The 22787-nt window shown below is 46.2% G+C and overlaps 1 protein-coding gene across 1 annotated transcript in view; it reads right to left on the reverse strand.

Annotated features, from left to right (window-relative positions):
- Positions 1–22787, reverse strand: part of Zc3hav1 (zinc finger CCCH-type containing, antiviral 1) — a 43413-nt gene continuing 20626 nt past the window's right edge. Inside the window, exons 4-13 of the mRNA XM_041675549.1 lie at positions 18464–19399; positions 17667–17762; positions 17206–17329; positions 14300–14474; positions 11543–11666; positions 9731–9833; positions 6944–7034; positions 6064–6194; positions 5668–5801; positions 1–3438 (exon numbers count right to left, since the gene is read on the reverse strand). Of these exons, the coding sequence (XP_041531483.1) occupies positions 3170–3438; positions 5668–5801; positions 6064–6194; positions 6944–7034; positions 9731–9833; positions 11543–11666; positions 14300–14474; positions 17206–17329; positions 17667–17762; positions 18464–19399 (2183 nt within the window). The 3' untranslated portion in view covers positions 1–3169. The remainder of the gene's footprint in view (positions 3439–5667; positions 5802–6063; positions 6195–6943; positions 7035–9730; positions 9834–11542; positions 11667–14299; positions 14475–17205; positions 17330–17666; positions 17763–18463; positions 19400–22787) is intronic.

A 22787-nucleotide genomic window follows, 5' to 3' on the forward strand; every position in this document is an offset into this window, starting at 1 on the left:
TTAATTTTTTTTCTTTTTATTGCGCAAACAAGGCTGATACAGATAGACGTAACAAAGGCACAAAGCGGTTTAAAAACTGGGGGTTTTTGAAGCAAGGATCTGGCTTACGCTATAGTAAAACAAAATAGAAGTAACGGCTGAATGAATCCAACCAAGAGCGCGGCCACTAACAAGGTCCAGTGGTTCTCCCGGTAGCGTGCCGAGAGTGATGGCGGTCAGCTTTCTATCTGAAGGTTATTACCGGCACTGAGTAGACGCAGCTTGAGGCAGAACAAGCGTCCTGCTGTGTGTGGTTTAGGTCAGTCCCACACACAAACTCTTCTGCACCTTTGCGACTGTCTAATGTCCTATCGGACATTTATGCAGGACCTACAGTTTGTCTGAGAGATACAACACTTGTCTTCTCTGAGACAAACTGTAATCTGTCCTGTCTTATTATCATTAAATTAAAGTGATCCCGCCCTTCCCTTCACCATAGACAGATAAGGGGCGTGGTCTGCTTCGCCGTGCCCTAATGCTGTCTGGTTTGTGTCACCCATCCCTTGTATTTCTCACTTTCCTGTACTTCACCCATTTCAAGAAGTTGCCCCTGCTGGACTCCTAAGTCCAAACCTATTCACAGAGTTAACGGCTCTTTCAAAGCGTAGAGCATAGTCATGCCTGAGCCCTTACACACACACTGAAGTGTATGTTCATTACAAAGTTCCCATCTTTCATCTCCATTATAACACAGGTAGGGCGCTAAATTAAGTTTTAATAAGCTCATGTGTAGATTGTATTACCTATAAATCACCTCAAGATGGCAAAAGATGTTATAAAAAGATCTACCTTTAAAAGAATGAACGGGTCTAGTAGGGTCTATGGTTGTCATGACTGCGGGCGGGGGAGGGCGCTACTGGGATTTAGCTAGCGAGTGAGAGCCAACTACCTATCTTTCGATACATTAGGCGGTTTCTCACAATAAGAAATTATTCTGCGCCCTATTCGAGTTTTGAATGTCTCATCAGACATTCATGTATGACCTACAGCTCGTCTGTAAGAATATATCTCTTCATTCTCTGTCTGTTCTTTTGTGCAGTATCTTTATTTCAATGAAGGTATTTCGTTTTTACCATGAACAGATAGAGCTGACATCTGCAAATGACTTGCATCATTGTTTTTACTCTAATGTCCATACACGTCCCTCCAATTCCTTTCTTCTAAGCTCACACTGATTCATGGTAATGTAGGCATCTGACGACTCCATTATGTCTTAGTACTGTAAAGTCGTGCCGGAGTTATGACCTTTTATTTCCCTCTTAAATGATATCAACTTTGATTTTTTTTTAATCAATGGAATTATGTGGAGAAGCTATGTCTGAATCGCACTTTGGAGATTGAAACAGATATTGCCTAGTTGCGGGGAGGGGAGGGAACAGTTCACTGAGAACCACTGAATAGAATCAGGTGCAAAAGTCATCAAGAACCACAAGGAAGCAGGGCAGTGGTGGCGCAGGCTTTAGTCCCAGCACTTGGAAGGCAGGCGGATCTCTGTGAGTTCGAGACCAGCCTGGTCTACAGAGTGAGTTCCAGGGCAGGCTCCAAGGCTAGAGAGAAACCCTATTAAGAACCGCAAGGACTACAGAAGGGCTTGTGAGGAAGGTGAAAATGGACTTGGAAATAACTATGATGTGTAAGAGGTTAGGGGAAGCTAGGAGCCTGGGCTGCATAGCAGGGAGCAAGAGACACTATTTAAGGCTTGGGGTGGGGTGGGGGGACAAACACACCAGGAATTGACCCCTTTGAAAGAGGTGAATAGAAGGCTCCATTTTGGACCTGTTGAACCAGAGACGACTGGTAAATATCGAACTAGAAGTTAGCTTACTGGGAAGTTGGATACACTACATGTCTATAGCATGGTCTAGGTCAGAGGAGGAGTATTCCAAAGTACAAGATTCCACATGAGAAAAAGAAAAAAAGATAAAAAAAAAGAAAAATCAGTTTAAAAAAATTGTGGCATGCACCCCAGAAAAAGAGCCCTGCTCTAAAAAATGCTCTATCCAGCGTTACTGGTGGAGACCATCAAAGTGAAGCATCTGACCAAATGCCCACTAACAACACAGGACAGGAAACTGCAGGGACTGGTTATGGAATGTTGAGGAAGGGGGATTGGAAGAAAGACCTGATCCGTACGTTGCAAGGAAGAAAATATTGGTCCAGGCATCCTAAATGCTGTTAGAAAACACACCTGCTATGTTTTCCAAACAGATGCGGCTAGCACGGGAAGGGCTATGTGGGGACATCGTTTTCTGCGTACTGCTTTGGCGCTCACCAGCAAACCAGACTTGCGAGCCCGACCTTCAAACAGGGACGGCCTTTCCCGGTTTCTGGTGACCCTTTTCTATCTCTGCCTGCAAATGCCAACAGCGCTGGGGTTTACCAGTACTGCAACTTCATCCTACTAAAATCCAGATGATCCCACGAAAGTCTGACCTGCAAGAGGTGTCCCCTGTGATCACATGAATTAGGACATGGACACCAAGAGCTTAACTGGCCAGCTGACTCCAGTGAGCTGCTTCTGAACTATACGTGGGGGCTCTTATCATGTCTGTCAGCGTCAGCTCCACGGAGCCTGTCTTTCCAGTGGACGCAGAGCTAAAGCGATGCGCCCCTCAGATCTGTTTCGTCGCGTAATAGTATCGCTACTGCGTCTCAATCGCATTAAAATTGAACTTTGAGCCTCTTCCCTCAGCAGGTTTTCTGCCCATAGCTGCAATGTCTTATGTCACTATTTCAATCAACAGGATTACATTACTCTCAAAGTTCCCAAACTAATATCCAATTCAACTTCAGTGAAACTACAGCAGCACTACCTAAACAGCAAAAACAAAGAGGGGATGAGAAAGAGCAAAGTCGATTCCAGACAATTCGGAAGTCAGCCTGACTGGTAACTTTAAGACAATGCAATCTTTTCAAAACGCTGGCATCACGGAGAGTTTTAGCAAAGAGCACACTGCCTCGCTCTTGTGGGGGTACAGCCCGGGACTGAATTTGGAGAGAGAAAAGTTTGAGAATGGCTGATTTAAGACATCCGCTAATGTAGCAAGGATACGCGAAAGTCTAACTACTGTCTGGGGATGATTTGGTCCTAGAAGTCGGCAGAATGGTTTCGGCGCAGTGTTCATCATTTCTAACTAATTATGCAGGTTTTGTCTCTTTCTGGCTCCGAGTACTCAATCACATACTCTGGGTAAATCTGCTCTTTCTGGAAGATGACAAAGACGGAGGGATTCAACCTGCTATCCACACAGCTGTCGTAGTGCGCAGGAGGGCTATTGTACATCATGTTTCCTTCAGTGAAATCTCCAACCAGGACTCGGGCCACAAACATAACACTGTTTCTGGCATCGTATGGACAATTTTTGTGGGAAGAGATGGCTTCTTTTGTAAAGTAATTTCCTGGAAATAATCAGAGAAAGGTAGAGAATTGTTATCAATGAGTACAGGTTAAAACAGGACACAGAGAATCAGATGCTGCTACGGGTGAAACACCTGCCAGTAACGCCTTACTGACAGAGTTAATCCTCATCATCAATTTAACTGCATTCCCAGTCCGGTGGGAGGCATACCTCCACACACGACAACATTTCCAGAGAGGTTTAATAACACATCTTGAATGTAGGTGATGTCATTCCAAGGGCTAGAAACTCAGACTGGGTGGAAAAGGAAAAAACAGATATGCACTAGTATGCACACACGCACACGCGCGGGCACACATACACACACGCACGTGCACACATACACACACGCACACGCGCGTGCACACATACACACACACACACACACCTTTAGTCACAGTTACAAGATAAGCCACAGAGGCAGAAAACTGATGTCAAAAGTAGGGCTGTTGCTGTCATAAACTGGACCCAAGGGACAAGAGGAAAAATGCCTTGAGGGAAGGCGCCCTCTGGAGGCTGCAGGGTGTAATGATGCAAACTCACCGGAGAAGCAGCCTAGTAACTGAGCGACATCCCCAGCCCTGTTGTGGAGCTTTGAGATAGCCCAGACTGTGTGTGTGTCTGCATGCACTTGTGTGTAAGTCAGAGGAGAACCTGGGGTGCAGGTGTTCGGGTGCCATCCACTTCTATCGACTGTATGGATCTCTCATTGTCCAGTCAGTGAGAGCCAGCGCTCTACCTGGCTGCCTCCCCAGCACTGAGATCACAAGCCTATGTCATTATGCCTTGATTTTCTTTTTCACTTGAGTTGTGAGGCTCAAACTCAGGTCCTTTAACTGAGCCTGAATTGCTCTGCTGCGTCTTCCCCCACCTCCCACTGTGTCTGTCATTCGTGTTCTCTTGCCAAGGTTTAATCAAAACAAACTGATTTTCAGCCGGGCGGTGCACGTCTTTAATCCCAGCACTCGGGAGGCAGAGGCAGGCGGATTTCTGTGAGTTCGAAGCCAGCCTGGTCTAAAGAGCAAATTCCAGGGCAGGCTCCAAAGCTACACAGAGAAACCCAGTCTGGGGGAGGGGAGGATGCAAAAGAACAAACTCTTTTTCAAGAGAATTGGTCCATCCAGGATCCCTCTGTAGACTTACAAAGTTAGTCAGGAACTGGAAAGTGACCAAACATACAAACAAATCTACCAGCCACCACATGTCTGTGGCCACTGACTCTGGCTGTCACCGCTATGCTCCTTCCTAGCTGTTCCCAGCCCCTCACTTTTTTTACTAGATCGCTAACTACAGCTCTGTTTCAGTGGTCCAGCGAGCCTCTGACTCCCAGAAGGGGTGGCATGCCTTCTGTATTTTATAATTGCTTTACTTTATATATAAGGTCTCACTGTATTGTCCTGGGACTCTCTATTGTGAACCAGGCTAAACTCAAACTCAGAGGTCTTCCTGGCCCTGCTTCCCAAGTGCTGAGATTAAAAGCATATACAACCATATCCGGCTATTTTGTATCATTTTTCACTGTGATAGGTCTGGTTGCCACTACAAATTCCTATACTACGCTGTACTGCCAGGCCTGACTATATCAATATGTATTCCTTAAACATCCACCAAGAGTGAATGATTCATCAACAAAAAGAGGAGTAAGATTCTGGGTGTGGGCAAACCCCTGAAAACCCAGCATGGCAGGGATAAGGAGGGGCCTCTTCTCCAGGGCCTTTTGTTTTATGTTTTTCAAGACAGGATCTTGACTGTCCTGGAATTCACTCTGCAGACCAGGCTAACTAACAGTCAAACTAAAAGAGATTCTCCTGCCACTGTCTCCCGAGTGCTGGAAATAAAGACACACGCCACCACTGCCAGACTCCTTTCCCCATTCCTAACTGGAATCCAGCGGTGTCAATACAAAGCTAGTTTGAAAGGCTCTGCGGACACAGACACTGGGCAAGAAGAAGCATCTCCTCTAAGTCCTAATGGCAGACAACATAGCCAGTAGACGGAGCAGTTTACAGGTGTGAAGCCCTTGTGTTGTTCCCAGAGAAAAAAACAAGACAGAAGACCTAGGGCCGAGGCCTAACACCCACAGCCCAGCACAGGTTGAAGGTAACTCAGCTCATTTTTCTCCCAAGGCCACTGAAGTCCAGACATGTAGGTTTACGGAGCAATGCCATGAACATCTCAACAAAAGCATGTGAGGAGCTGGAACCCTGGCTCGCTCTACTCCAGCACAAACCTTTTCCATATCTGTTCTCCAAATTTCCATATAGAATCCTCTCGAAGTTATTCTGACAGATATAATCCACATGAACACGACTTGTTGCGTGAAACAGGCGCATCTCAGTTTTATTCCCCATCATTAATGCTTTCCTAATATGGAGAAATGTGAGATTCAGTACCAGGAACACTGGGCCGGCAAAAGGGCCACCACTGAGCACGGGAGCCTGAGTTCAATCTCCTGGACCCACGGGGGAGGGGAGGGAGAATATGTCTCCAGCAAGTGGTCTTATGACATGCATGCATGCCCCACACCCTCGCCCCAAATAAATAAATGCAAAAATAAAATAAAGTGAATACTCCCCTCTCAGTCTACCGTAATAACATGGCCCCAAACGAGGTCTGATTATGTCACCTTTCAAAAGCCTGGAAGAGTTGTTCATTCCATATCCTCTTTATCTTTGCAATCTTGTGATATTTCATGGACGCTTTAAAAAGTTCACTTATTTTGACATACTCCCCGTCGTAGCTCTTGAGCTCTAACAACTGTGGGAAAAATTAAGACATTTATTTATTTATTTATTTATTTATTTTGGTTTTTCGAGACAGGGTTTCTCTGTGGCTTTGGAGCCTGTCCTGGAACTAGCTCTGTAGACCAGGCTGGTCTCGAACTCACAGAGATCCGCCTGCCTCTGCCTCCCGAGTGCTGGGATTAAAGGCGTGCGCCACCAACGCCCGGCAAATTAAGACATTTAAATGTTAGGAAATTCTGAAAGCATGCTATATCCGCACACGTGGCCGCCTGTGCCATGACCACCCCTGCTGTTCTCAGGGGAGAGAGGCTGGCTTAAAGTATCCATAAATCTGCCCATTCAGGCCAATCTATATGGGGTGTGACTTAGTTCAGAGACTCAGGAAGCCCAAACTCCAAAACCAACCAGTGACAGAGCGATCAGTGGAACCGATGGAGCACAACCAGACTGGAGCTGGTTGTGAAGGCCACACAGACTTGTCCCAGTGTCAGAGCGAGGCACACGGAGTCGGGCAACTGTTACCCTCCGAGTTCCTGCTTTCTTATCGGTGTTGCTGTGATCTTACGGGGTTACTATAAGAACCTATAAGTAACACTGCATCCTGAACACAGTGAGATGCCCTGGAGAGCAGCCGTTTCCTGGGAAAGTGTCACAATCATATAGACATCTGATGCAGAAGCAACTCCTTTGTTCCGATAACAAACCCATAGACTTCATAATGCAAAGCATTTCCCCACCTTTGAAACAAGGAGAACCAAGTACCTCGTATCTGTTGGAAGGAAACTCGCTAATGTTCCTCTGGGGAGGATCATCCAGGGTCAGAGCCTCTGCCTGGGGCATCACCGACTGCCAGCTAGAAAGACAGAAGGAAGAATCACTAGGTTCCCTTTCTTTCCACCAGCAACAGGCAGCCAGAAAGCCAGGAAACACGTTGTTGACTTCTGTATTTCCTCTGGACCACCCCAGTAACCACAGCTTTTAAAAAGGGTGTAATTAAGTAATATAAATGCTCTTTCCTGCCGTTTTATACTGTAAAGGCACTGGGCAGGCGAGATGGCTCTGTTGGTACGGTTGCTTGCATGCAGGACTGATAATCTGAGTCTGATTGCTGGATCCTTCCAAGTTAGGAGAGAACCGACTCTTCAGGGTTTGTCCCGACCTCGTGTGTGTGTGTGTGTGTGTGTGTGTGTGTGTGTGTGTGTGTGAACTTCCTTGCACACACATATGTGCATTGTAACTTCCTTACCATGTGATAGACAGATATAGAAAGACATAGTGGAAAAGATCTTCCTTACTATAGAAACTGAATTTCAGGGTGGGAAGACCAGAATAACCAGAATAGTAATCAGCAGAAACATCAGAATAACTATAGACATCCCCTCATGTCAGCAAACAGGGCAGTCAGATGCTACATATCTTAATAAGAACAGCCCTTGTGCTGCATTCTTGACCAAAAACCCAGTCTGGACCCCACTAGTCCTCAAAATCACCAGGTGTGGTAGTGCTTGCCTTTGATCCCAGCATTCAGACGGCAGAGGCAAGCAGATCTCTGTGAGTTAGAGGCCAGCCTGGTTCTACAAAGTGAGTTCCAAGACAGCCAAGGCTACACAGAGAAGCCCTATCTCGAAAAACAAAAAAAGAAGCAAAAAACCAAAACCCCAAATTCTCAAAATCTCATAACCCGCCTACAGAAGCCACCCATAAAATGACCCCATTAGAATACAATGGAGTATATTCTCATAGATAACACCACCCATTTTGATTTTTTTAAACGACATTTTAAAAACAGAGGGAAATCGGATTGGAGGTGCATACCTTTAATCCTAACACTCAGGAGGCAGGATCATGCAGAACTCTGTGCGTTTGGAGCCAGCCTGGTCTACATACTGAAATCAAGGCCAACGAAGACTACATATCTCAAAAACATAACAGAGAGTGAGAGAGAGAGAGAGAGGAGAGGAGAGAACGTGGGGGTGGACTGCGGAGATGGCTCACTGGGGAAAGTGAAGACCTGAGTTTGGATACCCTGCACCCACATAAAAACCTGTACGTGGCAGCACCCCTCTATAACACAGCACAGGTAGGAAAGCGGAGACAAGCGTATTCCAAAGACTCTCCAGACAGTCTAGCTGATGTGCATGTTCCAGTTTCAGTGAGTAGCTGCGTCTCAAGATAAAGTGATTGAGGAAAACATACCACTGTCAATTTCTGTCTTCTACCCGCACCAGAATGGGTGAGACCACCCAGTCATATGCACATGTGTGCGCACAAAGAAACTTTTTTTGTTATTTTCTTTTTGGTTTTTGTTTGTTTGTTTTTCAAGATAGGTTTTCTCTGTGTAGCTTTGGAACCTGTCCTGGAACTTGCCCTGTAGACCAGGCTGGCCTTGAACTCAGAGATTCACCTGCCTCTGCTCCTGAGGAATTAAAGGAATGAACCAGTTAAATGCGACATGCAGACCTTGTTTGGCTGTGACAGGCGATGGGTCAACGATGTGTTGTCACAGAGTCTAAACACAAAGACGAACAAACCAGAAGCTGTCATTACTGAGCATCCGCCCCAACAGCCACTATTCCCAGGGTCTGAAGGTGTACCTCAGCAGTGAGCCCAGTGTGGCTGGTGAGGGCTGTGTGCCCAAAGCCCAGAGGCTAAGGGTGTGAACTTAGGGGACCAGAGTTGGGTCTCAGACCTGGTCGCAGTGGAGGACCTGCACCAGGCTGCTCCATCCTGCCGCACTGCACCCACATGCCTTCTGGGTACCACTCTCTGCCCAGCCCATGTTTGAGCTCTACCTAGATGTTATTTCCCACATTGCCTCATGGTAACCTGCCTCGGACCCTTACAACCACAAGAATCTACAAACAGCTTGATTTTACACCTGCCTTGAAACCGGATTCATATAATCACACATCCCCTGGGGGAGAAAAAATTCAACCGCAAGGTTCGTGAACAATGAGATTTTACTGAGTTTCACAGCAGACAGGCAAGTTACAATGAATTCCCCACACAAAACCCGCCTTGAAATACCCCATTGGTATACAATGATTACAAGTCAATTAAAACTCAAACCAGTGCCTTTAGCCAACTTTATCTTTCTCTAAAGTCCTAACCAGGCTGCCAGCTCAAGCCCTTTTCTCAGCCTCCCAGCCTCTATAAACCATATAGCATGACAAAAGACAGAAAACCCACAGCAAAACAGAAACCCAGTGTATTCAGTAGTTGGTAGGCACACCCACTGGTCCAGTCACAGCCGAAGAACAGTGTGTGAATGAGACCTGCCTAGAAGCCCCTGTGAGATAGGGGCAAATGCTGGTTTCCTGGTATCACATTCCTCCCACCCTACACCCAAAATCTAAAAAAATTAAAAGCTTAATAGAGGGCCCGCTCCCCTGACCCCTGATCTGAGCCTCTCACTCATGGCATGTTGCTTAACAAAGAAACAGAAGCGGGAACTTCCCGAGAACACAGACTCCAGAAGCTTGGTGCGCTGTGGCGGCGTGGCGAGGTCAGGGCCCAAGCATCTCAGACACCTGCCAGCTAAACACTTACTCTGGACCTCTTCTCCTCTGCTCCACGTCCTTCCACGACACAAACACTGGCCTTCGGACGACGCACCGTTGAGTCTTGGAAGAGATGTTTGTCTGAATCATCCCTGTGGACAGAAAAAAAAATAAAAGTCAAGACTCAATCCTAGGAAATGACTCTTCCTCCTCCCCTGCCCAGAAGTCATTTGTACAGCTAACATTCACGGCTGAATCTAACCGCACAAAAAAGAGAGTGGTTTTAGATAGAAGAAGGAGGAGACAGGATTTGTACAGCCTTGGCTAGAGCTCACTCTGTAGACCAGGCTGGCCTTGAACTCAGAGATCCTCCTGCCTCTGCCTCCCAAATGCTGGGATTGAAGGCCTGTACCACCACTGCCTGGCCCCTACTAGTTTTTAATACCTAGTTTTTATAATCGTAATTTCTAACAATAACTATGGTATGTTCTGGCAACTTGATACAAACCTAGACACACCTGGGAAAAGAGAACTGCCTCCATCAGATTAACCTGTGGACACGTCTGGGAAGAGAGAACTGCCTCCATCAGATTAACCTGTGGACACGTCTGGGAAGAGAGAACTGCCTCCATCAGATTAGCCTGTGGACACGTCAGGGGCATTTTCTGTTTTGTTTTGTTTATTTGAGACAGGGTTTCTCTGTGTATTCCTGGCTGTCCTGGAACTTGCTCTGTAGATCAGACTGGCAGCAAACTCACAGCTGCCTCTGCATCCCTGGGAGGTATTATTTAAATTGCTAATTTCGTGAGAGGGCCTAGCTCACTGTGGGGAGTGCCATGCTCAGGCAGAGGGAACTATTCTGTATGAAAAACAGTTGAGCAAGCCAGGGGAAGCAAGGCAGTAAGCAGCACTCCTCCATGGTTTTGCTTCACGCTCCTGCCCTGGCTTCCCTAAATCCTTCAGTCCCCAGGTTGCTTTTGGTCATGGTGTTTATCATAACAGACATGCAAACTAGGACCATTGCCCTAACATCCCACCAACATCTACTCCTCTTAATTTATTTATTCACTGATTTTTTTCTAGTAGATATAGAGGAAATGAAACAGTGGGCACTTTGCAGCCTGTCTTGGTGTGAATGCCAGGCTGATTTCCAAAATCGTTGTCATAATATAATCCCTAAAGTTACACTGTTTATGGCACAATAAAGGGACTCAGATCTCAGAGACCACCCGGGAGAGCCAAGGACTTGAGAAAGAATCAGGTCTGCACACCTGGCTCTGACCACAAGCAGGCCTGTTCCTAAGGCACAGCGCACCAAAGCACTTTCAAAGGGAAGCTGGTTCCAGCCCTCATTTCTTCCTCCCTCAATGCAGCAGGCAGACTGGTGGAAGCTACCAGGACCTTCCTACAGAGGTTCACATGAACATCGTGGCAGAAAACAAAATGTGGTGGCAGGTCACGTGCCTGAGTGGAGGTGAGAAATAAAATCACTGATCAACAGGCAGGACATGAAGCCAAGAGCAAGTTTCTGAGGTCTAAGGGTGCCCAGAAGATCAAGACTCCATTGTTGGCGGCGGCAACTAAATACTCACAAAGCACACCCCCAAAATCAGAAATATACTCTGACAGAGCTGAAGAACCCCTAGAGACTTCTTGTCTAAACTTTTGATCTCCCAAGAAAGAGGTGGCAGAAAGAGTCAGAACATGGATCTGACGGCCTCCAGCTGCCACCCTCAGACACAGACGGTTCCCATGCTAAAAAAGACCCTTGACCCTGGGTGCAGCAATGAGCGTGGACTGTCTACTCGTGTGCTCAGGGCCAGATTTCAGACATTCCACACTACTAAAGACAGAAACTCACCTTGGAAGCTCAATTCGTAGCTTTGTGAACCGGCCTGGAATGGCACAACAACTCCTCTGGGACAGGACCGGAACAAAGACTCGAGGTACGGAGAGCTGATGTTGGAGCGGGGATAGCCATGGCTCTATATGCAGAAAAAGTTAAGAACACATAGGGAAAGATGTGAGGGTAGGTTTTCGGGATGGAAATCTCTACTGTTCTGTCTTAGACAGTTTGCTTTCTTTTAGCGATAGGATTAGGGAGGTATGCTCTCTCCTGAGTTGAAGAACTTCCCACTGGACACCAAGTTACAGAGCTGGAGAGAGCACTGTCTGTAGAAACGGAGGTCACTTTCGGGGGCTGCCTGAAGACCATGACTGTGATTTTCCTTTTACACCACCTACACAATATAAACTCATCTGCAGCCGCTGGGACAGAATTGATAGTTTTGTGGGAGTCAGGACATCACGGGCAGTTTGCAGTTGTAGTAAAGAAGCCTTTCCAATACTCCTGTAAGTTCTAGGGCCAACAGGGATGCTGCTGCTCAGATATAAATGATCTAGCTCTCTCTTCTGCCTTCAACCCCGGTAAGTAGCGCAAGCAGGCCCCCCAGTCAGCATATTACAGGGAAGATGCATTGGGCTTGCTACCCACTGAGGCTGTGTTTAAAGGGGCTTGGATACTCAAGAAACGTAGACCTCATCTCTGATTTTGAGGCATCTAGGAAGAATGCAAGCCTTAGGATGGAAGGGGAAAGACGTGTCAAAACTAAGCCACTGGGGCTGGAGAGATGGCTCAGGTTAGGAGCACTGGCTGTTCTTCCAAAGGTCCTGAGTTCAATTCCCAGCAACCACATGGTGGCTCACAACTCTCTGTAATGAGATCTGGTGCTGTCTCCTGACTTGCAGGCAAACACTTTATACATAATAAATAAATCCCAACAAAACAAACGAACAAACAAAAAAACTAAGCCACCACTCTGCTGCATTGGTTCTGACAGGAGCAGACAGGATGTAAAACCCTACATTCAGAGGCTCCCAATAAAACATTTGCAAAACATTTCCTTGAGAACTAGAGCATAGGGGCTGAAGACAGGAATCCTGCCGGCCGCCTACATGGGGAGGGGCTCGTGATTCCTTTAGTGATATTCAGTTTTCTACTAAGCCTTTCCTTCCTTCCCCCCTTCCCTAAGGAAAGGCCCACCAAATGTCCATCAGGAGAGGGCCCTGGAATAGAAGCACCCTAGGAAAATGTCCTAGGGCCAAGGGCCTACATGCTTTTCTATGTGACTGTACTTTGATGTCATACTTGGCTTGAACATAAAAAGAATCTGCATCCGGTGTGACGAGAACTCTGCTGCAAGGATGTTCCACAGGCCATGGGAAAGAGCAGACTGACAAGGGGGCCAAGCCATCAAGTCTGGTGTTTAGCCCATTTCAAAAAGGCAACTCTGCCTGCTCCTCTCTGCTCATTTAGGTTCCCTGAGGGATTCGTTGATAAAATGTGTGCGCTGCAAACACCCTTTGTGCTGATGAACTAACATGGAAGGACCCTGCTTGTAGAGGGTCCCTGCCCGCAGGGCACTTGGCCTCTCCATGGGGGACATCTAGAAATCATATTGAGTGAGGGAACCCAGACCCAGAAAGACAAATGTCATATGTACCCACTCATGAGTGACTTCTAGGCATAAAGCAAAGTAAAACCAGCCTACAATTCACAATCTCAGAGAACCTAGACAACAATGAGGACCCTAAAAGAGACTTACATGGATCTAATCTACATGGGAAGTAGAAAAAGACAAGATCTCCTGAGTAAATTGGGAGGATGGGGCCCATGGGAGAGGGTTGAAGTGGGAGAGAGGAAGGGAGGGGATCAGAGAAAAATGCAGAGCTCAATAAAATCAATTAAAAAAAGAAAGACATTCTGCTGGTGCGACAATCGCTGAGACACCTCCATCGCTCTCCTAACTCCCCATTGCCGTGCCGTTGTCTATGCTGGCAGTGCCATTTGGAACTGACACACAGAAAGCTGGTTCACAGGTCCAGGCCTTCCTTTAGAATGGCTGCTCTTTCTCGAGGTCTGAGTTCAGTTCCTAGCAACCACAACCATCTATAATGGGATCTGACGCCCTCTTCTGGCATAAACATGTGCATGTAAAGCACTCATACATAAAATATAAATAAATTAAATAAAAAAAAAAGAACGAGGAAGAGGGACATGATTGAATTGTGTCTCCCAAGTGTCCTGAAAAATAATATATTTGTGATTCTCAGTTCTCCTAGAGTATACTGGAACTGGAACACCTCACCCTTGTACTACCCCCACTTCTGCCCTTCCCCCACTACAAAACACACACACACACACACACACACACACACACACACACACACAGGTTTATCTTTTATACCCACTCTCCAAGGATAGGATTGTTGCCTTCAAACATTCTGTTAATAGTGTTTTGGCTTTTTTTCCCCTTGTGAGAGTTTTAATGTAATTGTCCCTCATAATCTCATAGGAAAAGGCATGATTGGAGGAAGTGTGTCACTGTGGGGGTGGGCTCTGAGGTCTCCTATGCTCAAACTATGTCCAGTGTAGACACAGACTCCTTCTGTTGTCTGCCAATCCAGAAGTAGAACTCCCAGCTCCACATCTCCAGCACCACATCTGCCTGCATGCCAAAGACTGAACCTCTGAAGTACCAGCCGCCCCAATAAAATGCTTTCCTTTGTAAGAGCAACAGAAACCCTAAGACACCCCTAAGGGGAAAGCGGTACTCACCTCATCCCCATACTGTACATATCTGTTAAACTCATTCTTCCAGTACCACAGCCACGTGGTGCTGAAGACAGAATTCTCCGACTGTGCCACAAACGAAGGAGTGGACAGGCGTCGGATGCGATAGGAACCACAGGTCATCTTCTGGAAATCGATCCGATGGATTCCCATCAAAATGCTGAAAGTAAGAGGAAACAATTAAGTAAACACTTCCATGACCTCTGCCTCCAACATTCTGGTCATCCCTACCATGAACACGGAATTTAAATTTTAGGGTTGCAATGGATTTTTAAATGTTCTTTCTCTATTTCTGTCTCTTTCATTCTAAATGCTACAAGGCATGGAGCCTAAATTTTCTCTGTACAGCAGCTTCTGGTCTTACACATACGAGAAAAACTGAAATACAGACAGGTAACTTGTCTGTACTACATATGGAATGGTTTCCAAAATCTTCATCCTCCTTGGCATGGTGGTGGACTTTAATCCCGGCACACTAGAAGCTGAGGCAGATGGATCACTCTGAGTTTGAGGCCATCCTGGTCTACCTAGTGAAGGCCTGGCTCACCCATTTAATAACTAATTAATTTTAAAAAAAAATCTAAAGTTATTCATTCTCCCCATCCCCAAAAGAAAATCCCCAGTGGGCTAGTACAAAGGCTCACTGTGGTTAAGAGCATTTATTGTTCTTACAGAGGACTTGGGTTCAATTTTCTGCACTCATATGGCTACTCTCAACCATTGTAACTCCACTTCAGGGAATCCACACTCCAGGCAAAAACACATAAAATGGAAAAAAAATTATATAAAGGGAAAATGTAAAGCGATTCTCCCCATGAGAGAACAGAATTGTCCATAAAACAAACACTAGGCTAAGAGATAGGAATTTTATTTATTTATTTTGGTTTTCGAGGCAAGGTTTCTCTATGTTGTCCTGCTGGAATTCACCACCACCTAGCTTGGAACTCAATTCTTTAATTAAAACTCATTTTTTAAATTAAAAACAAAAACAGATTTATTGGCCGGGCAGTGGTGGCGCACGCCTTTAATCCAAGCACTCGGGAGGCAGAGGCAGGCGGATCTCTGTGAGTTCTAGGCCAGCCTGGTCTACAAAAGCTAGCTCCAGGACAGGAACCAAAAAGCTACGGAGAAACCCTGTCTCGAAAAAAAAAAAAAAAAAAAAAACAACAGATTTATTGCAGTACAAATAGTTTGAATAATATGGAAATCATAAGAGGATTGACAAGGTCAAAGTTATCATAGTAATGTTAAAACATCTTTAAAAAGAAAAAAAAACAGGCTTAGTGGCTTGCCTTTAATCTTAGCACTTGGGAGGCAGACAGATCTCTTGAGTTTGAGGCCAGCCTGGTCTACAGAGAAAGTTCCAGATCATTCAGAGCTACATAGAGGAGAAACCCTGTCTCCAAAAAAGCAATATCACCACCACCAAAACAAACAAAACAAAACCGACACAAGAAAGAAAGGATATACTATCTGGCTTTTTTTGCTTTTCTATTTTTCTATGTATAAGATAGCTTTCTCGGGGGTGAAAAGACAGATTTCTGAAGGCTACGTTAATACACAACTTCAAAACATTTCATTTTTATTAGCGTGTATGTGTGATGTTTTGTGGGTATACTGTGAATATACCTATCATGTGAGTATGTGTATGTGCATATTACGTGCATGTGTGTACGTACAGGACGTGATTGTATATAATGTGTGTGTATGGTGTGTGCACGACACATGCATGGAGGTCAGGACTACACTTAGTAGTTCTCTCCTTTCACAGTGAATCCTGGGGGTTGGACTTAGTTCATCACAATGACATGGCAAGCACTTTTACCCATCTTCCAGCCCCGGGTATTATTTTTAATACGATGTACTGATAGCTGTAACTCACATACACAGATCCTCGATCTATTTCAGGAGTGCTAGTGCTGCTGAGATGGAAGCTTGAGAATTGCCGTTCGTCAAAGAGCTCTCAGGTCCTCGATCAGGAAAGATCAGGGGAACCGTAGGTAAAGGTGAATGTCATGTGTGGTCACCACGGGCCAAGGGAAGCAGGGAAAACAAGACCACGAACACTGCTAACACTACCCTCAACAACTCTATTTATAAACATCAATAGTTTCAAGATTGAGAAACTGGGTTTACATAGAGGGGGGAAAATGTCTTTCCTGGGGCAGGGGAGAAAGAAATGTCTCATCTACATATGAGAACAGCGAGTTCTGCCCTCTAGTGGCAGAATGCGGAGACACGGGACAACTACCCAAAGCTTCTAGATTCCATACTGAATGTGAAGTACCCTTCCCTTCTGCACATCAAAAGTAAATGTGGTTATGTGGCTATCACCCCATCCCCCTGCCAATCCTAGCAAATGCAGTAATATAAGCAACCCTCCTGTAAGTCTCTAGAACACAGAGATGGCACACAAAAACATAGCTACACAACAAACGTCTGTGCTAGAACACGTGGAATTATTCAAATCACACGTGGGGAACGTATGTGCACCACCACCACCTGGCCTTTTTTTAATAAATGTTTTTTTTCCTTTATAAGAGCTTCCATGAGCTGAGCGGTGGTGATGCATGCCTTTAATCCCAGCACTCAGAAGGCAGAGGCAGATCTCTGTGAGTCCAAAGTCAGCCTGGTCTACAAAGCAAATTCCAGGACAACCAGAGCTAGTACACAGAGAGAAACCCTGTCTCGGGGGGAAAAAAAGAAAAAGGAGAAGAAAAATGACTGACCTCTGTACAGGACACACCTACAGATCAAACAATCATGTCACTGTTGATGTCACTCGTGTTACTAACTATTCCTGGAGTCCCCAGCATTAGGCAGCTTGAGCTTGAACCTTCCCTCAGTCCGAGTTGTAGAACCCATTAGCCAGCGGACAACCACCAACTTACACTTCATTTTGGGGATCACAATAGGCCTTCTCGATGTCCTCCATGGCCCGGAAGTCAATCCAAGTATTATCTACAAATACCTGCCACCGGTAGGGCAGATGGAAGTGGCTCTTGTTGCAGTTGCCTACGGTGACAGAGAAAGGGTTTACAGTGAAGGGTTTACAGTGAAGGGTTGGGGTTTCTAACCAATTCAACTTCACTGTTCAACTTCAAGTTGCCTACGGTGACAGAGAAAGGGTTTACAGTGAAGGGTTTACAGTGAAGGGTTTACAGTGAAGGGTTGGGGTTTCTAACCAATTCAACTTCACTGTTCAACTTCAAGTTGACTGCTGACTTCCTGTCCTCCCAGCCAGGCATTTCCCCCATCGTCCCCTCACTCAAGCTGGTCCCGGCTTGGGCAAGTCCTGGTGTGTGCCACACTCCCAGCAGGACTAAAGGATCTTTCAGGAAACGCAACTTACTCTGCTGGCAGCCCTTATACAGATGGTCCTGACAGATTTCCTTTGGGCCACGATCATCAGTAGGCGATGCAGCACTTGTGATGAAGGATAGGTCATCTGCAAAACAAAAGAGGAAGCGTGGATCCCAAAAATGAGGATATCTGGCCTCTCTGTGAGAAAGACATCAGAAATGGGGTCCATATTCACATCCACCCTGGATTCTCGGGCTGCCCCTAAGAGTCTGCCTAGCCGCTCTGTAGAATAACACGTAGGCACTAGGGCCCTAGGGACTCCTGGCTAGGAAGTGACTGCAATTCTGAGGCTGGAGACTCAATACCATGGTATTGTGTTTGTCCTTCCCTTGTCCCTCAAGCCATAGGAGTCTCTTCCCTCTGTTACTTACAATCAGGAGTCTGAGGTCATCCTTGAGGGCTCACTGACTGGGCTCACAGAGGAGGGTCATTTGTCTATGTGTTACTTTCATTGGTTAATAAAGAAACTGCCTTGGTTTTTGATAGGACAGCAGCTTAGATAGGCGGAATAGACAGAACAGAATGCTGGGAAGAGGCAGACGCTATAGCTCTCCTCTCCAAGATGGACTCAGGTTAAGATCCTTCCCGGTAAGCCACCACCTCGTGGTGCTACACAGATTATTAGAAATGGGTTAATCAAGATGTGAGAGTTAGCCAGTAAGAGGCTAGAGCTAATGGGCCAGGCAGTGTTTAAAAGAATACAATTTGTGTGTTGTTATTTCGGGTATAAAGCTAGCCGGGTGGTGGGATATAGCCCGCTGCTCCTCACTACACATGAGTTCTTACCAGGGACCTCAACTCTGTGGCTTGAGGAAAGCGCGGGTGACAGAGGCAGCCTGCTGGCCTGTGCAGGGGCAGTGATCTCCTCAGGCATAGCCGGGATCTGGTTTCTCAGACTCTGTACTCCAGAGCACATGGCTTCTTTTCTTCCTGTGACTGCTGCTTTTACCCCAAAGTCTGTGGCGCTGCTTTCAGAGCTCTTAGGAGTTTCACTCAGAATTTGACTAGAGCCATTTGGTACATTATGGGTCGATTTAATGGGCCAGGGTGTGTTTCCTCCATATTTGCCACCCAGGAATGCCATATCTTGACCACTGTTGGTGATTCTGCCAGTGGTGCGGGGATCCTGAGGGTTGGCTGTACTCTTCTGATGGTTGCTAGGTAATGTTACTTCTCCCAGACCATTGACTGTGCCCCTGTCACCTAGAATTCCTTCCACAGCCGCTCCGCCAGCATAACTACCCAAGAAAGGGACCTTCTGTTTGTCTTGGGCCTCACTCTTGCCCTTGACATCCATATGGGGTCCAGAAGGCTTGCTCGATTTCACGGCTATGGCTTCATGTGTTTGTGTCACATCAAGCCGGAAGCCGCCGGCTGCTTGACTTGGGGATGAATCTGCATGATTCCTAGAAAAGAAGCCATTCGGGTCCCCATTCTCTGAAAACTTCAGGCTTGCTCCCATTTGACCGGCTCCTCTGAGACCGGGAGTCTTGGATGAAGCGGCCGAAAGCTGTGCACAGTCGTGAGTTCCCAGGAACTTGAACTTCTGCGTGACATCTGCAGACACATCCTCCAGGGAGTCCTTACAGCTGCTGACATCTGGGCTAGGTGGACCAGACTCCAGAGGCGAGACAGGTGGGACAAGTTCTAGACTGTTGTGAAAGAACCGGTCTCTGCTTTTGCTTCTGCCTCTGGCCCCGCCTCTGCGATGGGAATGCGGAGCTGGAAAGAGAAAGAACCCAAAGAGAAGTTGAAGCTCAGGTCCTACCACGATATTCTTTTTGCTCATCCAGACTCGTGAGCTGAGTTTCCTAACTGGAGGCTACAAACCCAGGAGCTGGAACCATGGTAGAACAGGTGTCTGTGGCTAAGAGGAAGACCCCACACTCTTCCGGTCTCTCTTGGGACTCAATGAGTCTCCCAGTACCCAAGAGCCTGTCTCCAGACCCTAGTCCTCAGTTAAACTTCATTACAACAGTGAATGAAAGCCGGACTGGAGCAAATTAAGAGAAGAATTTCTATAAGGCACAGAGATTCCACTTATGTGAATACCTGAATGAGCGCTCCTAACACTGAAACCAAACAGAAAAGGAACCACAGACTCAAGTTACGTTTCATCTAAGCTACAGGCTTCTTTCTCTAGGTTTCCCTAAACTAGTTGTAGCATGAATTCTAATTGGTCTACTTGGAGTCAGCTATCAGGGGTGAAAGCTGAAGGATCAGAGAGGCAGAGCGGCAGCCTCTAGAGTTCTTACCTCTAGCAATGCTCAGACCAAAAGGGACAATCCTGTCCTCAGACTGTATCCTCAGACTGCATTGAGCTCCTGTCTCCTCCCGCCTTATACTCCTCTTTCCGCCCAGCGATATATATTCCTTCCTGTCTCTACCTCCCAAGTACTGGGATTTGGCTCTGTTTCTCTTTTAGACTGGATTAATTTAGTGTAGCCCAGGGTCGCCTTGAACTCACAGAGCTCCATCTGCCTCTGTCTCCTGAGTTCTGGGATTAAAGGTGTGTGCCTGGCCTCTGTGGTTAACTACTGGCTTAGTTCTACACTCTGATCTTCAGGCAAGCTTTATTTGTTATAGCATAGGCAGAATAAAATACCACTATAAAAGTCAAATTGATGGAGCCGTGTGTTCTTTCCAGAAAAGTGATAGCGCACATCTCCTGGAAGCAGTCTACAGAAGGAATGATCCAGAGTGTGAAGTCTGGGTGTGTGTTGTACATCCATGATGTCTGCTGTGGAAAGGGATTTGAAAGGTAGGGGTGTGTGTGCTTCTGAGGAGCATGTGTGTACTGTCCTGATAGAGGAAAGGGGACAACAGTTACGTAGCTAAAGCAAACCTCCTCCTCTCATGATGGCCAACTCCACAGGAGAACTAGAAGTGGCAGTAAATACCAATCTCTCCCCCCACAGTGAACCCACATGGAACACACCAAAACCCGCCTCTGCAGACACCCGCTGCTCAGAGCCCTGGAGTGCAGAAGACAAGTGTGTGTGTGGAGTCAGAGCGAGCATGCTATGCTCAGCTCGGAAACACTGCTCTGGATTTCATCTCCACAGTGCTGTCTGGTGTCTAAGCATGACTTAAAGTTCCTTGCAATAAAAGTTTCTTAACACTTCTTTCTCTTTTTTCGGTTTTGGCTTTTTGACGCAGAGTTTCTCTGTGTAATCGAGCCCTGGATATCCTATCCTGGAACTTACTCTGTAGACCAGGCTGGCATCAAGCTTACAGAGATTCACCTGCCTCTGTTTTCACAGTGCTGGGATTAAAGACATACACCAAGTCCAGCTGCCTAACAATTTTTTTCTTTTTTTAAAAAAAGAATGTATGTGCATTGGTGTTTTGCTCGCATATATTCCAGATCTTAGAATTACAGACAGTTGTGAGCTGCCAAGTGCGTGCAGGAACTGAACCCGAGTCCTCTAGAAGAGCAGTCAGTGCTCTTATAACCACTTAGCCATCTCTTCAGCCCCTGCTTAACCATTTCTAAGCATCTGCTTCTTTATGTTTAAGTGAGGTTAATAAATAATAAACCTGCCATTGTTCATAGTTTTGCTGTGAGGAATAACGATGAAGTATTCTGGGGGAAAGTCTCCTGTAACATAAACCATTGCCAAAACACAAGGAGCTGCAGCTTTTCACCACGTCAATGTAGCATCTTGGAGTCAGTCAGGTATTCTATCTGCTTCATAGACGTCACCTCCTCCTGTATCTATTTTACAAAGATAAGGAGTGAGAGGGCTCGTTTGGTAACCTGCCACAAAGCCTGAATAACCTAGGTTTAATCCGAGTTCTCTCCAGAACTCCTGTTAAGTTGTCCACTGACCCTCACACATGTAGCTATACACACCCAAATAATACAGTCGTGATGGCTAGTGTTCTGTCAACCTCACACAGCTTCACACATGCAGCTATACACACCCAATACAGTCGTGATGGCTAGTGTTCTGTCAACCTCACACAGCTTCACACATGCAGCTATACACACCCAATACAGTCGTGATGGCTAGTGTTCTGTCAACCTCACACAGCTCGAGTTTTCGGAGAGGAGGGAAACTCAACTGAGAAGATCTAGCTGCAGGGCATTTTCTTACTTAATGATTGATGAGGGAGAGCCCAGCCTGTTGTGGGTGGTGCCATCCCTGGGCGGATGGTTCTGGGTTCTAGAAGAAAGCAGGCTGAAGCTAGGTGTGGTGGTGCACACCTTTATCTCAGCATGTGGGAGGCAGAGGCAGGAGGATCTCCTAGTTCCAGGCCAGCCTGGTCTACAGAGTAAGTTCTACAACAGCCAGGGTGACACAGAGAAACCCTGTCTCAAAAACAAAACAAAACAAACAAATAAAAGTATGTGTGGCTGGCAAGATGGTTCCCTCACCAACCTGAGCTGATTCCCCAGGACCCACAAAACAGAAGAAAAACTGACTCCTGAAATTTACTCTCTGACTTCAGCATGAAATAAGTAAACAATTGCAATTAAAAATTGTATGTGTGCATGTTTGTATGCACACACAGAGAAAGAGGCTAAACAACTGAAACAAAGTTAATAGCTGCTGAATCTCAAAACTGTTTCATTCTCACTATATAAAAAAAAGCTTCAAGGAAAAAAAATAAACATTTTGAGCCAGGCGGTGGTGGCACTCGCCTTTAATCCCAGCACTCGGGAGGCAGAAGCAGGTGGATCTCAAGAGTTCAAGGCCAGCCTGGTCTACAAGAGCTAGTTCCAGGACAGGCTCCAAAGCTACAGAGAAACCCTGTCTCGAAAATAAATAAAATAAACATTTTGTTAAACTATTTGGCTTTGAAACAAGATCTCTCTATGTAGTCCTGACTGTCCTGGGACTCTAGGTAGACCAGGCCGGCCTCAAAATCAAAGATCTGCCTGCCCCTGCCTCCCAAGTGCTGGCATTAAAGGACATGTAAGTGTGTGGGAGTGCACACACACATAAACACAAACAAAACACAGACACACACGCGCGCCTGACAATAATAACTGATTTAAAATCAGGAGCTGTAATAGCTGCGTGTAAATCATTATCAATTGTATTAAAGTGGTGCATGCATATGGGAAAGATGTGGAAGGGAAAAGAAGGAGGTTTTTGTGCAG

Source organism: Microtus oregoni, unplaced genomic scaffold (genome assembly GCF_018167655.1).
Source record: "Microtus oregoni isolate MIOR12 unplaced genomic scaffold, Mior012 000026F_ref0000081, whole genome shotgun sequence".
Taxonomy (NCBI): Eukaryota; Metazoa; Chordata; class Mammalia; order Rodentia; family Cricetidae; genus Microtus; species Microtus oregoni.